The sequence below is a fragment of the Mizuhopecten yessoensis genome, unplaced genomic scaffold (genome assembly GCF_002113885.1).
Source record: "Mizuhopecten yessoensis strain PY_sf001 unplaced genomic scaffold, ASM211388v2 scaffold5141, whole genome shotgun sequence".
Taxonomy (NCBI): domain Eukaryota; kingdom Metazoa; phylum Mollusca; class Bivalvia; order Pectinida; family Pectinidae; genus Mizuhopecten; species Mizuhopecten yessoensis.
This window is the reverse complement of record NW_018405900.1, coordinates 821787-845549: the sequence shown is the minus strand read 5'-3', so window position 1 is coordinate 845549 and position 23763 is coordinate 821787. Positions and strand designations below refer to the sequence as shown.

At 37.5% G+C, this 23763-nt stretch overlaps 1 protein-coding gene across 1 annotated transcript in view; it reads left to right on the top strand.

Moving 5' to 3' along the window:
- LOC110450250 (cytosolic carboxypeptidase 2-like) overlaps positions 1 to 23763 on the top strand; it is a 143559-nt gene that overhangs the window by 1074 nt on the left and 118722 nt on the right. The window contains exon 2 of the mRNA XM_021497671.1: positions 19569 to 19623. Within this exon, the coding sequence (XP_021353346.1) occupies positions 19569 to 19623 (55 nt within the window). The remainder of the gene's footprint in view (positions 1 to 19568; positions 19624 to 23763) is intronic.

The window sequence follows — 23763 nt, the reverse complement described above, 5'->3', positions numbered from 1 at the left end:
TAATATGCATGTGTAATTGACATAATGGATGGCAATACCAGTGTATTATAATCTGTATGGAGATACCAGTGTATAATAAATCCGACTGTATTATAATCTGTATGGAGATACCAGTGTATTATAATCTGTATGGAGATACCAGTTTATTATAATCTGTATGGCGATACCAGTGAATTATAATCTGTATGGAGATAACAGTGTATTATAATCTGTATGGCGATACCAGTGTATTATAATCTGTATGGAGATACCAGTGTATTATAATCTGTAGTGTATGGCAATGCCAGTGTATTATAAATAATATGTATGGTAATACATTAATCCATTTTCCCTTTCTATTACTAAACAAAATCAATTCAACAGATCCTAAGGTATTGAGATTAAGTTTATTTTTTTTCTTTTGAAGTTGTTATTATAGTTTTAGAAAGTGTTAAATACATATATCCACACATAAATCAGTGCAGGTATACATAGTCATACTATATATTGCTACTGTACTGTCAGAAATATCTGGTAGACTGCTCTTGTGACCTTATCAATTCCTGGCTTAGCCGAACCCAAGTTTGTTTGTTTTATGGCTAAACTTTTTATTGAAAGCTTACAATTTTTATCAGTAAAGCCAAATGTGTTTGACTGTTCGACTGACAACAGTGAAGGCCTTTGACGAGAGTGTGCTATCAGTTCTTGCAGGCCAGATAACTTTGACCTGTTGTTTGATAATACACAGCACATGTTATTTTTAACATCTAGACCCGGCACAACAGGAGAGCTATATAGCTCAAAAGAAAATACGATAATATAGACTAGACCATTCCTTGATTTTAATTTAGATAATTTAAATGCTACTGCATGTTTCTATGCCTCTAGATATGCATTAAATTTTAAATGGTGAAAAAAATAAGAAAAGTTAACATTTAAAGGACAGAAAAAGTACCTAACTAAAACCTGTAGTTTGTCTAAATTTGGCCAATATTTAAAATCTCTGAAATCATATTGTTGCAAATAATGAACTTAAATAGATGCTGTAAACTTTGCTGTGTCCTACAAAATGTTTTAAAGTAGAAAGTTATAGATTTTATATGAAAATGTTTATGGATTTTTTTTACTTGAGTCCATACAAATATATCAATACTGTATGAGAAAAGGTATAGGTTTGAATTAGAAAATGAAAGTAAACTTGAAATTCCACTGATGATGTTTGATTCTTATGTTAGTTTACTTATCAATAACTGTCAGATCAATGTGTAGAGAAGTGTTGTCAACAGCTACTGGGTAAATAGTCCCTTTGTAACTTGTTTGATAGAGATATTAAATCAATACAATGACGGAATGATATTGATACTGTAGCCATGTATCTCTATAACATACCCATGGGTTAGTACAGCCCGGGGCGTGATGATGCCCTGTTGGAGGTGTAGCAGATAGTCGGACATTATCAAGTGCTAATCTACCGTGGAATCCACACTACTATAATATCAGTATATTTACTCACAATGTTTGTCCAATGAATTTAAATATGTACTTAATATATTCACACTGCTTTTAGAATCCATGTGTGATTGTCAAATCCAAATACATCGTTGACATTAAATATTTGATCAGGTTTTCATTGCTTTGTCGCGTATGTAAGTGGTACGGGTGCATCTTTAAGGCTAAACATTAGAATTTAATTTAAGTTTTGTTCTTGACATTTCCAGTACGGACATGAGTGGGGATAGAGTGTGACTGGAGTACCACACTCTAGATCCTGGATTGGATGTCTGATACCTATTTACCCTTCAACAAGCAGTAATAGGTTTTAAAGTCACTCATGTTTATCTTATACAGGATCCAGAAAACGTTTAGTGGGAATACTTAAATATATAAGAACTGCTATATATGTAAGCAGAGCCTGTGATAATTTGCACCTACATTAAAAGATTTTATTTTTTCATGGTTTTAAGTTCACTGGAATTAAGTGCCTGTGATGAGCTTATATAGCGGTAAATGCTATGATGCTTCATGGTTAACATTTTGTTTGATTTTGTAAAATTTGATGGATGAATTACCTCAACCCAATTAAATTTAATGATTTAGTCACAGGGGTCAAAGGAAAGGTGTTAAAATTGCAAACAACATCTAAAAGTCCATAAGGTATATAATGATGATATTTGACTTGTAGTCAGCTGGAATGAAAGGCTATCAATATATTTTGTTTCCAAGTATTATAAACAAAGACATTATAAAAATAACCAATATTTCATCATTGAGTTCTTATCTAATCATTACCAATAAGTGTCTTTCGTAGTTTGTCGATGACCTAATTATTGCAGGTTGTAGTGTGTTTATGGCTTAAGTAATTGTAGTCTACCTAAGGTCATGATACTTAGCCAGTAATTTGCTGGCAAGTAATGCTATTAGTATTAAGTTTGAGAATGACATTTTGTTCCAAAAAACGATCTTAATCAATTTTAGGACACCCATGAGTATTTAGTAAGTTAAAAACTTCACCAAACAGCTGTCAGCTGATGAGTGTTACTTTCGAGTATGTATTGTAATCTGTTTAAGCTTTCTTGATTGAGTTAAACCTTGACCCACTTTGAAATGTGAAATGTAAAAAACAAACAGCATTGAATTAAAGGTAATCAATAGTGGCCTATTGGACCTTTTGTTGCAGACTGTATTATATTGCTGGCCTGGATATGGTAGTCTGTATTATGTTGCTGGTCTAGTTATTTTAGTCTGTAGTAGGTTGTTGGCTTAGTTATATTGTAGTCTATAGTAGGTTGTTGGCCTAGTTATTGTAGTCTATATTAGGCTGGTGGTCTAGTTATTGTAGTCTGTAGTAGGTTGGTGGCCTAGTTATTGTAGTCTGTAGTAGGTTGGGGGCCTAGTTATTGTAGTCTATTAGTTTGGTGGCCTTGTTATAATAGTCTAGTAGTAGGTTGTTGGCCTAGTTATTGTAGTATTGAAGTAGGTTGGTGGCCATGTTATTGTAGTCTGTAGTAGGTTGGTGGCCTAGTTATTGTAGTCTTTTAGTGAGTTTTTGGCCTAGTTATTGTTGTCTGGTGGTAGGTTGGTGGCCTAGGTGTTGTAGTCTGTAGTAGGTTTGTGGCCTAGTTATTGTTGTCTGGTGGTAGGTTGGTGGCCTAGGTGTTGTAGTCTGTAGTAGGTTATGTTATTAGTGGCCTAGTTTTTGTATTCTGTAGTAGGGTGGTGGCCTAGTAATTTTGGTCTGTAGTAGGGTGGTGGCCTAGTTATTGAAGTCTGTAGGAGGGTGGTGGCCTAGTAATTGTAGTCTGTAGGTGAGTTTTTGGCCTAGTTATTGCTGTCTTGTAGTAGGTTGGTGTCCTAGTTATTGTAATCTGTAGTAGGTTGTTTGCCTAGTTATTGAAGTCTTGTAGTAAGTTGTTGGCCTAGTTATGGTTGTCTTGTAGTAGGGAGGTGGCCTAGTAATTGTAGTCTGTAGTAGGTTATATTATTGGTGGCCTAGTTTTTGTAGTCTGTAGTAAGTTTGTGGCCTAGTTATTGTAGTCCGTAGTAGGTTGGTGGCCTAGCTATTGTAGTCTGTAGTAAGGTGGTGGCCTAGTTATTGAAGTCTTGTAGTGGGTTATTGGCCTAGTTATTGTAGTCCGTAGTAGGTTGGTGGCCTAGCTATTGTAGTCTGTAGTAAGTTTGTGGCCTAGTTATTGTTGGTGGCCTAGTTATTGTAGTCTGTAGTAGGGTGGTGGCCTAGTAATTTTAGTCTGTAGTAGGGTGGTGGTCTAGTTATTGTAGGTTGTGGTAGGTTGGTGGCCTAGGTATTGTAGTCTGTAGTAGGTTGATGGCCAGTTATAATAGTCTAGGAGTACATTGTTGGCCTAGTTATTGTAGTCTTGTAGTAGGTTGGTGGCTTTGTATTTGTAGTCTGTAGTAGGGTGGTTGCCTAGTTATTGTAATCTGTATTAGGTTGGTGGCCTAGCTGGTATAGTCTGTAGTAGGTTGGTGGCCTAATTATTGTAATCTGTAGTAGGTTGGTGGCCTAGTTATTGAAGTCTTGTAGTTAGTTGTCGGCCTAGTTATTGTTGTCTTGTAGTAGGTTGTTGGCCTTATTATTGTAGTCTGTAGTAGGTTGGTGGCCTAGTTTTTGTAGTCTGTAGTAGGTTGGTGGCCTAGTTATTGTAGTCTGTAGTAGTTTGGTGGTCTAGTCATTAGCCACTAATTAACCTACCACAGCCTAAAATAACTAGGCAACCACCCTGCTACAGACTACAATTTCTAGGTATTGTAGGTTGTGGTAGGTTGGAGGCCTAGTTATTGTAGTATTGTAGTAGGTTGGTGGCCTAATTATTGTAGTCTGTAGTAGGTTGGTGGCCAGTTATAATAGTCTAGTAGTAGGTTGTTGGCCTAGTTATTGTAGTCTGTAGTATGTTAGTTGCCTAGTAATTGTAGGCTGTGGTAGGTTTGTGGCCTAGTTATTGTAGTCTGTAGTGTAGTAGGTTGGTGGCCTAGTTATTGTAGTCTGTAGTAGGTTGGTGGCCAGTTATAATAGTCTAGTAGTAGGTTGTTGGCCTAGTTATTGTAGTCTGTAGTAGGTTAGTTGCCTAGTAATTGTAGGCTGTGGTAGGTTTGTGGCCTAGTTATTGTAGTATGTAGTGTAGTAGGTTGGTGGCCTAGTTATTGTAGTCTGAAGTAGGTTAGTGACCTAGTTATTGTTCTCTGTAGTAGGGTGGTGGCATAATTATTGTAATCTGTAGAAGGGTGGTGGCCCGCCTAGTTATTGAAGTCTTGTAGTAAGTTGTTGGCCTAGTTATTGTTGTCTTGTAGTAGGGTGGTGGCCTAGTAATTGTAGTCTAGATCTGTAGTAGGGTGGCGACCTAGTTATTGTAGTCTGTAGTAGGGTGTTGGTCTAGTTATTGTAGGTTGTAGTAGGTTGGTGGCCTAGTTATTGTAGTCTGTAGTAGGTTGATGGCCTAGTTATTGTAGTCTGTAGTAGGTTGGTGGCCTAGTATTTGTAGTCTGTAGTGGGGTGGTTGCCTAGTTATTGTAGCCGTAGTAGGTTGGTGGCCTAGTAATTGTAGTCTGTAGTAGGTTGGTGGCCTAGTATTTGTAGTCTGTAGTGGGATGGTTGCCTAGTTATTGTAGTCTGTAGTAGGTTGGTGGTCTAGTTATTGGCCACTACCCTACCACAGCCTAATAAACTAGACCACCACCCTACCACAGACTACAATTACTAGTTATTGTAGGCTGTGGTAGTGGCCTAGTTATTGTAGTCTGTAGTAGGTTGATGGCCTAGTTATTGTAGTCTGTAGTAGGTTGATGGCCTCGTTATTGTAGTCTGTAGTAGGTTGGTGGCCTAGTATTTGTAGTCTGTAGTGGGGAGGTTGCCTAGTTATTGGAGCCGTAGTAGGTTGGTGGCCTAGTAATTGTAGTCTGTAGTAGGTTGGGGGCCTAGTTATTGTAGTCTGTAGTAGGTTATATTTTAGTGGCCTAGTTATTGTAGTCTGTAGTAAGTTGGTGGCCTAGTTATTGTAGTCTGTAGTAGTTTGGTGGCCTAGTTATTGTAGTCTTGTAGTAGGTTGATGGCCTAGTTATTGTAGGCTGTGGTAGGTTGGAGGCCTAGTTATTGTAGGCTGTGTTAGGTTGTAGGCTTAGTTATTGTAGTCTGTAGTAGGTTATATTATTAGTGGCCTAGTTTTTGTACTCTGTAGTAGGGTGGTGGCCTAGTTATTGAAGTCTTGTAGTGAGTTATTGGCCTAGTTATTGTTGTCTTGTAGTAGGTTGTTTGCCTAGTTATTGTAGTCTGTAGTAGGGCGGTGGCCTAGTAATTTTAGTCTGTAGTAGGGTGGTGGCCTAGTTATTGTAGTCTTGTAGTAGGTTGGTGGCCTAGTTATTGTAGTCTTGTAGTAGGTTGATGGCCTAGTTATTGTAGGCTGTGGTAGGTTGGTGGCCTGGTTATTGTAGTCTTGTAGTAGGTTGGTGGCCTAGTTATTGTAGTCTGGAGTAGGTTGGTGGCCTAGTTATTGTAGTCTGTAGTACGTTGGTGGCCTAGTTATTGTAATCTGTAGTATGTTGGTGACCTAGTTATTGTGGTAGTTATTGTAGTCTGTAGTAGGTTAGTTGCCTAGTAGTCTAGTAGTATGTTGTTGGCCTAGTTATTGTAGTCTGTAGTAGGTTATATTATTAGTGGCCTAGTTTTTGTACTCTGTAGTAGGGTGGTGGCCTAGTTATTGAAGTCTTGTAGTGAGTTATTGGCCTAGTTATTGTTGTCTTGTAGTAGGTTGTTTGCCTAGTTATTGTAGTCTGTAGTAGGGCGGTGGCCTAGTTATTGTAGTCTTGTAGTAGGTTGATGGCCTAGTTATTGTAGTCTGTAGTAGGGTGGTGGCCTAGTTATTTTAGGCTGTGGTAGGTTAGTGGCCTAGTTATTGTAGGCTGTAGTGTGTTGGTGACCTATTTATTGTGGTTTGTAATAGGTTGTTGGCCTAGTTATTGTAGTCTGTAGTAGGTTATATTTTAGTGGCCTAGTTATTGTAGTCTGTAGTAGTTTGGTGGTCTAGGTATTGGCCCCTACCCTACACAGCCTAATAAACTAGACCACCACCCTACTACAGACTACAATTACTAGTTATTGTAGGCTGTGGTAGGTTGGTGGCCTGGTTATTGTAGTCTTGTAGTAGGTTGGTGGCCTAGTTATTGTAGTCTATAGTAGGTTATATTTTAGTGGCATAGTTATTGTAGTCTGTAGTAGGTTATATTTTAGTGGCCTTGTTATTGTAGTCTGTAGTAAGTTGGTGGCCTAGTTATTGTAGTCTGTAGTAGGTTGGTGGCCTAGTTATTTTAGTCTGTAGTAGGTTGGTGGCCTAGTTATTGTAATCTGTAGTATGTTGGTGACCTAGTTATTGTGGTCTGTAGTAGGGTGTACTCCCATAACATGAGAGGCAGCTGGTCGGCCTTTTTTCAATCGGATATGATTTTGCCGACTGCGACCTCTCATTTCCGAAGCACTAATTCTTTGATGCAGTTTCCGCCCGAAATCCGGGCGGAACAAAATCGGCTTGAAAAACTCACATAAGTGGTTAACAGTTCATGACAGCGATTTCTACTCACAGTTTATATAATATATATCTCATATATATGTCACAGACACAAATATATAGTATATTACGGAATATAACACTCAAAATACATGTCCATGTCGTTGTAGCACATCTCTGACCTACATTTAAAACATGGCTTCTGGATTAATACAAAATATCAGGGGGGATTTCAAACGGAAGAAATGATACGGAGTTTGTTTGTATTCCGCTTGTGAAACATTACATGTAATCCATTTTTGTATTAACCGGAAAAATCATGGCTAATGCTGTCTGCTTCGCTTCGAATTAGGAAAAACTCATTATTTATGTCTTTGACATGAAATTTTTCTCATATAATCATGGATTTATGGAAAGGAATATTTATTGGACCCTTTTGACCATTTAAATGTATGTAAACACGATATACTCTTTCTTAATCCGAACTTTGAAAATGTGATAGTCAGCATTGGGAAAATCAGCTATGGGCAGTTAGGGGTTACGCGGTGCCTGTCAAAAGTTTTTCGCCATGTAAAACCTCTAACATTGTTGGAGTATAGTAGGGTGGTGGTCTAATTATTGTAGGCTGTAGTAGTTTGGTGGCCTAGTTATCACAACCTATTGTCAAGACAGTTTCATCATAATTGTACTGTGTTACATTGATCTGTCCAAGTTATTTAGAACTGTGATTTTTTTCGTTTCTTTGTACCCCACCCATGTGTTGTGGTGATGAATTGTTAATGACTTGGCATGTTTGCATTGTTTTGGTCAGATGTCCTGAACACAGACACAACTTAGGTGGATCAGTGCACTTTCTAGCACCATATCAGCTGACACATTACACTGTAGGAATCTACCAGTGAACATTGGTGGTATCAATATTTCTAGTGGAACAGTGGGTGGTTATCACTTTGGTACTTTCTGGTGGTAGATTCTGATACTTTGAGAAGGTTGTATTGGTTTGAGATGATGTTGGTTTCTATTGGGTACTTGCCTGGTGGTAGATTCTGACACTTGGAGAATGTTGTAATGATTTTATATTGTTTGGTTTCTATTTGGTGCTTACCTTATGTTTGTTGTTGACACTTGGAGAATTTTGTAATGATTTTAGATTGTTTGGTTTCTTTTTGGTGCGTACCTTATGTTGGTTGTTGACACTTGGAGAATTTTGTAATGATTTTAGGTTGTTTGGTTTCTATTTGGTGCTTACCTTATGTTGGACGTTGACACTTGGAGAATGTTGTAATGATTTTATATTGTTTGGTTTCTATTTGGTGCTTACCTTATGTTGGACGTTGACACTTGGAGAATGTTGTAATGATTGTAGATTGTTTGGTTTCTATTTGGTGCTTACCTTATGTTGGGCGCTGGCACTTGGAGAATGGTGTAATGATTTTAGATTGTTTGGTTTCTATCTGGAGCTTACCTTATGTTGGTTGCTGCCACTTGGAGAATGTTGTAATGATTTTAAATTGTTTGGTTTCTATTTTGTGCTTCCCTTATGTCGGACGCTGACACTTGGAGAATGTTGTAATGTTTTTAGATTGTTTGGTTTCTATTTGGTGCTTACCTTATGTTGGACGTTGACACTTGGAGAATGTTGTAATGATTGTAGATTGTTTGGTTTCTATCTGGTGCTTACCTTATGTATCACTTTGGTACTTTCTGGTGGTAGATTCTGATACTTTGAGAATGTTGTGTTGGTTCTGGTGGTAGATTCTGATACTTTGAGAATGTTGTGTTGGTTTGGGATGATGCTGGTTTCTATTGGGTACTTGCCTAGTGGTAGATTCTGATACTTTGAAAAGGTTGTATTGGTTTGAAATGATGTTGGTTTCTATTTGGGACTTGCCTGGGGGTAGATTCTGATACTTTGAGAAGGTTGTACTGGTTTGAGATGATGTTGGTTTCTATTGGGTACTTGCCTGGTGGTAGATTCTGACACTTGGAGAATTTTGTAATGATTTTAGGTTGTTTGGTTTCTATTTGGTGCTTACCTTATGTTGGACGTTGACACTTGGAGAATGTTGTAATGATTGTAGATTGTTTGGTTTCTATTTGGTGCTTACCTTATGTTGGTTGTTGACACTTGGAGAATTTTGTAATGATTTTAGGTTGTTTGGTTTCTATTTGGTGCTTACCTTATGTTGGACGTTGACACTTGGAGAATGTTGTAATGATTGTAGATTGTTTGGTTTCTATCTGGTGCTTACCTTATTTTCTATCTGGTGCTTACCTTATGTTGGACGCTGACACTTGGAGAATGTTGTAATGTTTTTAGATTGTTTGGTTTCTATTTGGTGCTTACCTTATGTTGGACGCTGACACTTGGAGAATGTTGTAATGATTGTAGATTGTTTGGTTTCTATCTGGTGCTTACCTTATTTTCTATCTGGTGCTTACCTTATGTTGGACGCTGACACTTGGAGAATGTTGTAATGATTGTAGATTGTTTGGTTTCTATCTGGTGCTTACCTTATGTATCACTTTGGTACTTTCTGGTGGTAGATTCTGATACTTTGAGAATGTTGTGTTGGTTTGGGATGGTGCTGGTTTCTAGTGGGTACTTGCCTGGGGGTAGATTCTGACACTTGGAGAATGTTGTGTTGGTTTGAGATGATGCTGGTTTCTATTGGGTACTTGCCTAGTGGTAGATTCTGATACTTTGAAAAGGTTGTATTGGTTTGGGGTGATGTTGGTTTACTTGCCTGGTGGTAGATTTTGATACTTTGAGAATGTTGTGTTGGTTTGGGATGGTGCTGGTTTCTAGTGGGTACTTGCCTGGTGGTAGATTCTGACACTTGGAGAATTTTGTAATGATTTTAGGTTGTTTGGTTTCTATTTGGTGCTTACCTTATGTTGGACGTTGACACTTGGAGAATGTTGTAATGATTTTAGAGTGTTTGGTTTCTATTTGGTGCTGACCTTATGTTGGATGCTGACACTTGGAGAATGTTGGAATGATTTTAGATTGTTTGGTTTCTATTTGGTGCTTACCTTATGTTGGTTGTTGACACTTGGAGAATTTTGTAATGATTTTAAATTGTTTGGTTTCTATTTTGTGCTTACCTTATGTCGGACGCTGACACTTGGAGAATGTTGTAATGATTTTATATTGTTTGGTTTCTATCTGGTGCTTACCTTATGTCGGACGCTGACACTTGGAGAATGTTGTNACTTGCCTGGTGGTAGATTCTGATACTTTGAGAATGTTGTGTTGGTTTGGGATGATGCTGGTTTCTATTGGGTACTTGCCTGGTGGTAGATTCTGACACTTGGAGAATGTTGTGTTGGTTTGAGATGATGTTGGTTTCTATTTGGGACTTGCCTGGTGGTAGATTCTGATACTTTGAAAAGGTTGTATTGGTTTGGGATGATGTTGGTTTACTTGCCTGGTGGTAGATTCTGATACTTTGAGAATGTTGTGTTGGTTTGGGATGATGCTGGTTTCTAGTGGGTACTTGCCTGGTGGTAGATTCCAATACTTTGAGAATGTTGTGTTGGTTTGAGATGATGCTGGTTTCTATTGGGTATTTGCCTGGTGGTAGATTCTGATACTTTGAGAATGTTGTGTTGGTTTGGGATTTTAGATTGTTTGGGTTCTATTTGGTGCTGCTTAACTTATGTTGGACGCTGACACTTGGGGAATGTTGTAATGATTTTAGATTGGTTGGTTTCTATCTGGAGCTTACCTTATGTTGGTTGCTGATACTTGGAGAATGTTGTGATGAATTTAGATTGTTTGGTCTCTATTTGGTGCTTACCTCATGTTGGACGCTGACTCTTGGAGAATGTTGTAATGATTTAAGATTGTTTAGTTTCTATTTGGTGCTGCTTAACTTATGTTGGTTGCTGACACTTGGAGAGTGTTGTAATGATTTTAGATTGGTTGGTTTCTATCTGGTGCTTACCTTGGGGCGGAGGCTGGCACTTGGAGACTGTTGTAATGATTTTAGTTTGTTTGGTTTCTATCTGGAGCTTACCTTATGTTGAATGCTGACTGGTAGATTCTGATACTGTGAGAATGTTGTGTTGGTGTTGGATGATGCTGGTTTCTATTTGGTATTTGCCTGGTGGTAGATTCTGATGCTTTGAGAATGTTGTATTGGTTTGAGATGATGCTAGTTTCTATTGGGTATTTACCTGGTGGTAGATTCTGATGCTTTGAGAATGTTGTATTGATTTTAGATTGTTTAGTTTCTATTTGGGGCTTACCTTATGTTGGTTGCTGATACTTGGAGAATGTTGTAATGATTTAATATTGTTTGGGTTCTATTTGGGGCTTACCTTGTGTTGGACGCGGACACTTGGAGAATGTTTTAATGATTTTATATTTTTTGTTTTATATTTGGTGCTTACCTTATGTCGGGTGCTGACACTTGGAGAGTGTTGTAATGATTTTAGATTGCTTGGTTTCTATTTGGGTCTTACCTTATGTTGGTTGCTGCCACTTGGAGAATGTTTTAATGCTTTTAGATTGTTTGGGTTCTATTTGGTGCTGACCTTATGTTGGATGTGTAATGATTTTATAGTGGTGCTTACCTTATGTCGGACGCTGACACTTGGGGAATGTTGTAATGATTTAATATTGTTTGGGTTCTATTTGGTGCTGACCTTATGTTGGATGTGTAATGATTTTATAGTGGTGCTTACCTTATGTGGTGGTAGATTCTGATACTGTGAGAATGTTGTGTTGGTTTGAGATGTTGTTGGTTTCTATTTGGAGCTTACCTTATGTTGGTTGGTGACACTTGGAGAATGTTTTAATGATTTTATATTGTTAGGTTTCTTTTTGGTGCTTACCTTATGTTGCACGCTGACACTGGGTGAATGATGTTATGATTTTATATTGTTGGGTTTCTATCTGGTGCTGACCTTATGTCGGACGCTGACACTTGGGGAATGTTGTAATGATTTAATATTGTTTGGGTTCTATTTGGTGCTGACCTTAGAGAATGTTGTAATGATTTTAGATCGTTTGGTTTCTATTTGGGTCTTACCTTATGTTGGGCGCTGACACTTGGAGAGTGTTGTAATGATTTTAGATTGCTTGGTTTCTATTTGGGTCTTACCTTATGTTGGTTGATGACACATGGAGAATGTTGTAATGATTTTAGATTGCTTGGTTTCTATTTGGGTCTTACCTTATGTTGGTTGATGACACATGGAGAATGTTGTAATGATTTTATATTGTTTGGTTTATATTTGGTGCTTACCTTATGTTGGATTCTGATACTTTGAGAAGGTTGTGTTGGTTTGGGATGATGCTGGTTTCTAGTGGGTACTTGCCTGGTGGTCGATTCTGACACTTGGAGAATGTTGTAATGCTTTTAGATTGTTTGGTTTCTATCTGGTGCTTACCTTATGTTGGATGCTGACACTTGGAGAATGTTGTAATGATTTTAGATTGTTTGGTTTCTATCTGGAGCTTACCTTATGTTGGTTGCTGCCACTTGGAGAATGTTGTAATGATTTTAGATTGTTTGGTTTCTATCTGGTGCTTACCTTATGTTGGTTGATGACACATGGAGAATGTTGTAATGATTTTATATTGTTTGGTTTCTATCTGGTGCTTACCTTATGTTGGTTGATGACACATGGAGAATGTTGTAATGATTTTATATTGTTTGGTTTCTATCTGGTGCTTACCTTATGTTGGACGCTGACACTTGGAGAATGTTGTAATGATTTTAGATTGATGTTGTAATGATTTTAGATTGTTTGGTTTCTATCTGGTTCTTACCTTATGTTGGACGCTGCCACTTGGAGAATGTTGTAATGATTTTATATTGTTTGGTTTCTATGTGGTGCTTACCTTATGTTGGTTGATGACACATGGAGAATGTTGTAATGATTTTATATTGTTTGGTTTCTATCTGGTGCTTACCTTATGTTGGTTGATGACACATGGAGAATGTTGTAATGATTTTATATTGTTTGGTTTCTATGTGGTGCTTACCTTATGTTGGTTGATGACACATGGAGAATGTTGTAATGATTTTATATTGTTTGGTTTCTATCTTGTGCTTACCTTATGTTGAATGCTGACACTTGGAGAATGTTGTAATGATTTTATAGTGTTTGGTTTCTATCTGGTGCTTACCTTATGTTGGTTGGTGACACTTGGAGAATGTTGTAATGATTTTAGATTGATGTTGTAATGATTTTAGATTGTTTGGTTTCTATTTGGGGCTGACCTTATATTGGATGCTGACACTTGGAGAATGTTGTAATGATTTAATATTGTTTGGTTTCTATTTGGTGCTGACCTTATGTTGGATGCTGACACTTGGAGAATGTTGTAATGATTTAATATTGTTTGGTTTCTATCTGGTGCTTACCTTATGTTGGTTGATGACACATGGAGAATGTTGTAATGATTTTATATTGTTTGGTTTCTATCTGGTGCTTACCTTATGTTGGTTGGTGACACTTGGAGAATGTTGTAATGATTTTAGATTGATGTTGTAATGATTTTAGATTGTTTGGTTTCTATCTGGTTCTTACCTTATGTTGGACGCTGCCACTTGGAGAATGTTGTAATGATTTTATAGTGTTTGGTTTCTATCTGGTGCTTACCTTATGTTGGACGCTGCCACTTGGAGAATGTTGTAATGATTTTATAGTGTTTGGTTTCTATCTGGTGCTTACCTTATGTTGGACGCTGCCTCTTGGAGAATGTTGTAATGATTTTATAGTGTTTGGTTTCTATCTGGTGCTTACCTTATGTTGGTTGATGACACATGGAGAATGTTGTAATGATTTTATATTGTTTGGTTTCTATCCGGTGCTTACCTTATGTTGGTTGCTGACACTTGGAGAATGTTGTAATGATTTAATATTGTTTGGTTTCTATTTGGTGCTTACCTTATGTTGGATGCTGGCACTTGGAGAATGTTGTAATGATTTTAGATTGTTTGGTTTCTATCTGGTGCTTACCTTATGTTGGTTGGTGACACTTGGAGAATGTTGTAATGATTTTAGATTGATGTTGTAATGATTTTAGATTGTTTGGTTTCTATTTGGTGCTGACCTTATATTGGATGCTGACACTTGGAGAATGTTGTAATGATTTTATAGTGTTTGGTTTCTATTTGGTGCTGACCTTATGTTGGATGCTGACACTTGGAGAATGTTGTAATGATTTTAGATTGTTTGGTTTCTATCTGGTGCTTACCTTATGTTGGATGCTGACCCTTGGAGAATGTTGTAATGATTTAATATTGTTTGGTTTCTATTTGGTGCTGACCTTATATTGGATGCTGACCCTTGGAGAATGTTGTAATGATTTTATAGTGGTGCTTACCTTATGTTGGTTGCTGACACTTGGAGAATGTTGTAATGCTTTTATAATGTATGGTTTCTATTTGGTGCTTACCTTATGTTGGATGCTGACACTTGGAGAATGTTGTAATGCTTTTATAATGTATGGTTTCTATTTGGTGCTTACCTTATGTTGGATCCTGCACTTGGAGAATGTTGGGATGAATTTAGATTGTTTGGTTTCTATCTGGTGCTTACCTTATGTTGGATGCTGACCCTTGGAGAATGTTGTAATGATTTTATAGTGGTGCTTACCTTATGTTGGTTGCTGCCACTTGGAGAATGTTGTAATGATTTTATATTGTTTGGTTTCTATCTGGTGCTTACCTTATGTTGGATGCTGACGCTTGGAGAATGTTGTAATGATTTAATATTTTTTGGTTTCTATTTGGTGCTGACCTTATGTTGGTGACACTTGGAGAATGTTGTAATGATTTAAGATTGTTTGGTTTCTATTTGGGGCTTACCTTATGTTGGATGCTGCCACTTGGAGAATGTTGTAATGATTTTATATTGTTTGGTTTATATTTGGTGCTTACCTTATGTTGGATTCTGATACTTTGAGAAGGTTGTGTTGGTTTGGGATGATGCTGGTTTCTAGTGGGTACTTGCCTGGTGGTAGATTCTGACACTTGGAGAATGTTGTAATGATTTAAGATTGTTTAGTTTCTATTTGGGGCTTACCTTATGTTGGATGCTGCCACTTGGAGAATGTTGTAATGATTTTATATTGTTTGGTTTCTATCTGGTGCTTACCTTATGTTGGATGCTGACGCTTGGAGAATGTTGTAATGATTTAATATTTTTTGGTTTCTATTTGGTGCTGACCTTATGTTGGACGCTGCCACTCGGAGAATGTTGTAATGATTTTATAGTGTTTGGTTTCTATTTGGTGCTGACCTTATGTTGGACGCTGCCACTCGGAGAATGTTGTAATGATTTTATAGTGTTTGGTTTCTATTTGGTGCTGACCTTATATTGGATGCTGACCCTTGGAGAATGTTGTAATGATTTTATAGTGTTTGGTTTCTATCTGGTGCTTACCTTATGTTGGTTGATGACACTTGGAGAATGTTGTAATGATTTAATATTTTTTGGTTTCTATTTGGTGCTGACCTTATGTTGGACGCTGCCACTCGGAGAATGTTGTAATGATTTTATAGTGTTTGGTTTCTATCTGGTGCTTACCTTATGTTGGATGCTGACACTTGGGGAATGTTGTAATGATTTAATATTGTTTGGTTTCTATCTGGTGCTTACCTTATGTTGGATGCTGACGCTTGGAGAATGTTGTAATGATTTAATATTTTTTGGTTTCTATTTGGTGCTGACCTTATGTTGGACGCTGCCACTTGGAGAATGTTGTAATGATTTAATATTTTTTGGTTTCTATTTGGTGCTGACCTTATGTTGGACGCATGATTTAAGATTGTTTGGTTTCTATTTGGGGCTTACCTTATGTTGGATGCTGCCACTTGGAGAATGTTGTAATGATTTTATATTGTTTGGTTTCTATCTGGTGCTTACCTTATGTCGGTTGCAGACACTTGGGGAATGTTGTAATGATTTAATATTGTTTGGTTTCTATTTGGTGCTTACCTTATGTTGGATGCTGACACTGACACTTGGAGAATGTTGTAATGATTTAAGATTGTTTAGTTTCTATTTGGGGCTTACCTTATGTTGGATGCTGACACTTGGAGAATGTTGTAATGATTTTATAATGTTTGGTGTCTATCTGGTGGTTACCTTATGTTGGTTGCTGACACTTGGAGAATGTTGTAATGATTTTAGATTGTTTGGTTTCTATTTGGTGTTTACCTTATGTTGGATGCTGACACTTGGAGAATGTTGTAATGATTTTAGATTGTTTGGTTTCTATCTGGTGCTTACCTTATGTTGGTTGCTGACAATTGGAGAATGTTGTAATGATTTTAGATTGTTTGGTTTCTATTTGGTGCTTACCTTATGTTGGATCCTGCACTTGGAGAATGTTGTGATGAATTTAGATTGTTTGGTTTCTATTTGGTGCTTACCTTATGTTGGATGCTGACACTTGGAGAATGTTGTGATGAATTTAGATTGTTTGGTTTCTATTTGGTGCTTACCTTATGTTGGTTGCTAGTACTTGTAGAGAAGGTTCTAGTTTGTTATGCCTATTGCTGTCTTGAGGCTGTGTAGTGAGGCTGAATTGAGATGATGCTGTTTAGAATTTTAGGGGCTTTATTGTTGCTAAAACGATGAAAATTACATCTATATTCATGTATAGCTTAATCATTGATCATAGCTTTTTATATTTGGTATTAATTGGGGGTGTTAATAATTGTAGGTGGTGTGGGTTGGAGCTGGTATTAATTGGGGGGGTAAATAATTGTAGGGGGTGCTGGTTGGAGCTGCTATTAATTGGGGGTGTAAATAATTGTAGGGGGTGCTGGTAGGAGCTGGTATTAATTGGGGGGGTAAATAATTGTAGGGGGTGCTGGTTGGAGCTGCTATTAATTGGGGGTGTAAATAATTGTAGGTGGTGCTGGTTGGAGCTGCTATTAATTGGGGGTGTAAATAATTGTAGGTGGTGCTGGTAGGAGCTGGTATTAATTGGGGGTGTTAATAATTGTAGGTGGTGCTGGTGATGAATAGAGATATTATAAGTCTTAGATTGAGATGGTATTGAGTTGGTTACAGGTTTTAGTTTCAGGTGTTATATGTTGGTTGTTAAATAAGTTCAGGTGGTGCTGATTGGAGGTGTTGGATAGGGATACTATTAGTCTAAGGTTGAGGTGGTATTTTACTGGTTGATGCAACAGTATGAAATTGAGGTGTTACTGGTTGACATTTTGGTGCTTTACTGTTTAAATAGATGCAGACTGACTGTTAAATGGTTCTTGCTATTATATGAATAAATCATTTACCGGGAAGTTATTACTATTTTTGATTTAATTACCTTTTTGGGGGGATATTAGATAAGGAACATATACAGTCTGACAGGAGTTAAGTTACGCTAAAATAGCAGTGAAGTAAAAACTATAATGTTGATAGCAGGTAATTGGATAATCTACTTTGCCAGTATTACCTCTCCTGAGTAATAAATATGCAAAACCACACACTTGTGTTTTTCTAACGAGTTTATTGCGTGGATGAATATATTCGTCTGCGCAATAAATGAGTGCTTTCTGATACGTTAGAAAACACAAGTGTGTGGTCTTGCTTTTATCACATACCTTCCGTATTTGGTAGAGATCGATACAAAGATTTTATAAACTTTGATATTTTTTGCAAATACCTGGAACTTTTCAGTCCGCCATGACAAGGGGATTCCCATAAAAAGTATTTCCGGCTAGTAGGTAAATACAACATTCCGTATTGCACATGTGCAATACAGAACGTTGTATTTCATGGTCTGAAAATTGCTTGTATCACTATAACAAGATTCAACAGGTATGCGATAAAAAACAGTGTTAATTGGTAATAAAAAAACTGTTAATTGACCTAGATGTTATTGTATAAAGGTATCCTTGCCAGATTATCAATATTCCCTGTTGAGTATTGATCTTTTATTGGTATCAGATTCAGTGAAGAGGTAAAAACAGTCCCATAGGATTATAACCTGTATTAGAAAACAAATTAACTTAGATTAAGTGAGGAAAAAAGGAATCAATTTCTTCCTGAATAAAAAGTATATCTTTCACTAGAACCTGCATCATAATTTCATATTCTAAATAATTTACTATTCCTGAAAAGCTAATTGCCCTAATGCTGTTAAACCATGTTTGTTTCCTGTAGGCCTTAAGGGTTAGACTAATGGCTAGTGTAGCAGGTCAGGAAAAAAGTAACAGTCTAGATGGTGATGCCAATTATGCAATCCAGAAATTCTAAACTGTAGACACACAACCTAGGATTAGACTATCACTACTAGCGAGTATAACAGGACAGGGGTCCATACTGCACCCCCATTTATGGGAAATCCCAAAACTAGACACAACAGAACATGGTTTAAATCTGGTATTCCAATGAAGAAACTAATATTGGACACACCTATGGCACTCCAATTTTTCTGCTCTGAAGTCTGTCCTGTTCTGCTTCACACTTCCTTTCCATTTTTGAGCTGCCTGAAGAACTACCCTGTTCTGCTTCACTCTTCCCTGACCCCGGTGTCTGGACTACACCCCGAAACTTTAAGTCTCTAGATCACAAAATGGAAACAGTTAATATCCCCATTCTATTACTGATTTAAACATGTACATCAGTTTGCAATTGGATTAGGCACAAGTGTTCCCAACTTATGAAGCCTTCTCCCAGAATCATCAACGAGATTGAAAAAAGATTAAGATAGTCACAGAAAAACAAAAAAAGAGTAAGAGAAAAGAAAGCGAGAATTTAGAACCTACCTCTAGCTAAGGCTGCAACGTTCTACCATATTGTATCATATCGCGATACTTCCTTGTGTATCGTACCAAATTGTTTTGTTTGCCTACATCGTGATACACTAACAGTACTTCAATTATCTATTAAATTTTATCAAACTCCTAAAAAAGTGAACTTGTATTTTTTTAATCCTTCAGTAAAGATATGGTCCACTGTGCAGTCATACCCAAAAGTACTAGAAATTATACAAAAATATATTTCGATAGTATTTACTATTGAAGTCAATGACAAAATCCTCCACTCAATCATAATGAAGTTGACCTTTTAAGCAGATATTTATGTCATGATATGTATTGTATCGAAAGCATCTTACCGGGATTCGTATGGTATCGTGAGGAATGCATATATTGTTCCCCTACCTGGGAAGACTAGTACATATACCCCCAGAATTGAACTCAGGGTCTGCTTCAACCCTATATATACATTTATTGCCGAGCATGAAGATTTGGATACACATACATTTTACACCAGGATTGGCCCTACTCCCATACTATAGTCCAGTCCCACCCCTGGAAACTTACTTACAATGATACTATTAATGAGAATATTTTTCTATGATTGCTTAAATATAGAGATGAGCAGAACCTCTTGTCTGTTAGCCTTCAATCTATTCATTCACCTACAAGAATTCTATGTGTATCTGTAATTGAATATTGGGGCTTTCTGGACACAAACCAATAAAAACAAATAAATGAAAATAATACGTGTATATGTTCCAGCTCTTTCATCAGTTGTAAATACAACCATGGAGCTTTGAGAGGATTTAAAATGTTTTCTCATTTCATTTTTCAGAATCCTTACGACAGTTTTATGAGAAAACATTTGGAGCACTATGGCTACTATACAGGTAAGTTGTGTTTGAATAAACCTGATTGTTGGCTTGTCCACCAGGTACGCCCATATATTATGATCACAGGTAGACCTGCAGGTAATATAATCTCAAGTACATTCAGTTGTCTGACATCAATAGTCGGACACGATCGATGCTGTATATTGGCCCATATGCCCTTTTACCTAGCTCAAATATAGGGGAAACCAGTAGCACATTCATAAGCTTTCAGAGAATTTTTCAAAACCAATCTGTCTGATGATTTAATCAAGTTTTGTATTTTTTCAGTGAAACTGTCGTATCTCTGGTGTTTTGAAAGCAGAATGTGTTTTATTTTTAATGAATTAATGACTGAAACTGACTCTGTATGACGTTGATTTGGGTTTCTGAGCTGACCAGACATGTATTGACGTGGTTCTATAGGTTAATTACCCACTTGTCCTGACAGAAAGTTTGAACTGCAGCCTCAATCACCCAATACCATACATTTAATAGTTGGTGACACATCTCGATGGAGTAAGAGACCCACCGGGCCACTGTATTATAGTGATTTATTGGCTCACGGAGTCGGCACTTTCTTTTTATACATCATTGATTACGTATAATTGATGTGTAATTGGGCCTTTTGATTGATTAGATTAGTGTGGTACAACTATTGTAGGCCTGGTAGCTATGTATAGTACACCGATAGGTTATAGATAGGTAGAATGGAATGCTGGGCTGCAGAAACCGTAAACAATAGAGTCCATATTTAGATTGGCAATTTCATAATGACACGGTTTCTAGGAAAATGGGATAATTACCGTTAGGCAATAGCTACGATGAAAGTGGTAATTTCCCTGACCACTTATATGTATGGCAATGTCTATTTATCTATTTTTATCATACAACATTTGTACAGTACCCTATCTGATCTCTAGGAAATTAGGAAGGTATTTAAGAGATGTAGACTGACACCACACTATCATGATCAGGAGAGTTCGGGAGCAGCCTTATTACCGAGCACATTATACCACTTTCATCCTACATAGATGTGTCTATCGGGGGTGGGGAGTGAAGGAGGTGGGGCGCGAAGGAGGGGAGGTGGGGCGCGAAGGAGAGGAGTGTGGGGAGGGGAGGTGGGGCCTGGCGTGAAGGAGGGGAGGTGCGGGAGGTGGGGCACGAAGGATTGGAGGTGCAGGAGGTGGGGCGCGAAGGAGGGGAGGTGCGGGAGGTGGGGCGCGAAGGACGGGAGGTGCGGGAGTTGGGCGTGAAGGAGGGGAGGTGAGGCGTGAAGAGGGGAGGTGGGGCACGAAGGAGGAGAGGTGGGGCGCGAAGGAGGGGAGGTGCTGGAGGTTATGTAGGTGTTTGACTTGTTATGATCTCTATTTCCAACAGCTCTATAATAGTGGCATATACCATTTGAACAACACAGAAACGATAATATCCTACCAGAGGTATTATACTCTGTTCTAGGCAGGTAAGGTCCAACAACAAGGGTAAAATGTCTTGCTCAATGACACATATATGACTAAAATGTTGTGATATATTTCAATAAAATCACAGTATATTTAAAGTATCTAAATGATATTGAGAGATATGGTTGTGACATAATAACAAGGAGTCTATAATGATGCATTAGGTGTACTTTTGTAACAGGAAAATTGCTCGGTCGTACTGGGATTCAAACCCAGGTCTTCTTGCACTCTAGTTGGACGTTGTAACCAATTAAGATACCTCAGGTCACCGTCAATTGCCCCAGCCCAGTTCCACTACAATCTCCCTTCCTTTTTTTTAATTCTTTGCCTGCGAAGACAACACTATTTTCAGCCGTGTTAGGTTATCCCTTTGCCAAGTATATTCCCTGTATTGGAAACAAGGGTTGTAACAGGAGAGGGAAAATGCAAAGCAAGACTGGGATTCAAACCCAGGACTTCTTGCACTCCAGATGGACACTCTATTCAGTCGAACAACCTGGTCACCAGCAATCAGCTCCGTCTTATTCCACTACAAGTAGTCCTAGTGTGGTATGATATTGTTCAGCTGTTATACTTATAGTCCGAAAAGAATCAGGCTTTGAAATTTAACTTTCCTTTAACTTTGTATCTTACAACAAAAATCTTACATCTTTGATTTATACCTGTGGGATTTAGGAGAACTGACATGAGGTAGGATGATTTAGATGAAGCGATTATTATCAGATGGCTAATGTGATGTATCCTCAGCAAATGCTTTTCTGCCTACTGACTAAACTCAGTGTTTCCTATTTACAAGAGTGCTGCAATTCTACAAGGTTTACAAGTCAGGTAGAAGTAAGGTTGATCATTGTATCGTAGTACACGTTAAACAATAACCAAGTAACAGTCATACCAGTGATTACGTTGGGCAATTATAGATTGTGTTGATTGTCTGTACCTGGTGTGTATTGTTATGACCAGCTGTACACACGGCTTTGTCCCTGTGTCTGTGCTGGTTAATTGTTCTGTAGTAGCCTGCAGTGGCATGTACTGATTGTTTCAGTGATAAACTGCAATGTCCTGAAACAAGTTCTCCTATTTCAACAACATAATCAAGCTACAAGCAAAGGGTAAAATTAACCAAAATATACCCCACATTTATTCTCAGAACTTTCAAATGTAAATATATATACCAACTGTAAAAGAATAGTATCTGAATATATTTACATGTACCTGGCATTGAGAGTATTTATAGTCTTGACAGGGGTGTACAATATTTCATCAGACCTGGGGCTAGTATATATTTACTAAGAAAATATAGGTCCAGCTACTATAATTTTGTTAAAATCTGCATGTGGGCTACTACTTTAAATATGAAATTGCTCAACCCATTCAAAATAGCTTCAAGATGAAATCCTATTTCTTTCATATGATTTCATTTTAATTTAGATTTTTGTCAGTTGGTCTATCAGCTGATTATGGTTTTCAGTAGACATTTAAACCTATATAACTGTTTAAATGGAGACTAATGTCATGTTTTTCTGTTTAATATATATCATTACCAAACCATATAATATAGAAATAGTGTATAAGGATATGGATTACCATGTCAATGCACTAAGGTGTGTGTGATCAGACCGTAAAACTGAATTAGTCCAAGGATACCTGTATGGAATGTGTTATCTGAAACCTTCAAGTTGGAGCTATACAATACAGATATAAGTTTTCTACCTTTTTCAAGGATAGCTTAGCAGCTATTGAAAAGTCGCTAGAGCGATGACAAAGTTTTTTTTTAAAAACTAAAAAAATGTTAAGGAAATGTAAGCATTCACCTCTGAAGACATATTTGAACTCTTCCAATTCAAAGGTTGGAATAGTTCATTATGAAATTTCAGGGGTCTGAATGAGTTAACGGTAAAGGTAACGTGCGGTAAAAGATTTTTATGCACAGTACTACAAGGTGCCATATTGCCAAATACTTAACCTGTAAACGTAAGGCCATAATAAATTATTTGCTAGATTCTCATCCCCGCCCGCCCCCTCTTTGAGGCCCCGCCCCAAATTTTTTTATTTGCGAAATTTTTTTTACGAAAATACGAAAAACGGATTTTTTTCTCCGTTTTCCGCTTTAAAATTAGTTTTATATTATCAATTTCCGGTTGTAGAAAAATGGTCGTCTGCAATACCTGTAAACGTAAGGCCATAATAAATTATTTGCTTGCCGTTCTGAAAGATTGGTATGGGTGTTCAGTAGCCGATACTAAAACATTAATGCAAGTCTTTCATGAATTAGCCGAAGGAACAATTGACAAATCTGCGCCCGTCGAGTGTGGTTACAGGGCCGTTGTGTCGGCCGGTAAATCGAAAGTGGAACTGACCCAGTGTGATGGCGCATGTATGGTGGGGGAAGTGGTGTCGTACCTCGGAGCTTATTTAGAATCAGAGACCTAAAGTAAATTTAGGTCTATGTTAGAATTTAATATTGATGCTGATACAGAAGAGCAGTCGGCAACTGCCATTGCGAAATTCGACGCATTTACAATTTTAATGTCTGGATTTTCTAAAGCAACAATGACAAGGTCTCTGTATTAAATTAAAAGAGGACGATATGTGAAAAAGTAATGTGGTGTGTATTCATACCAAAAGTTAGTACAGATCTATATATGTGGACTGAACAGTGAAATGGTGTTCAATGTGTATACTGCATACTCAAAGTTGTTAT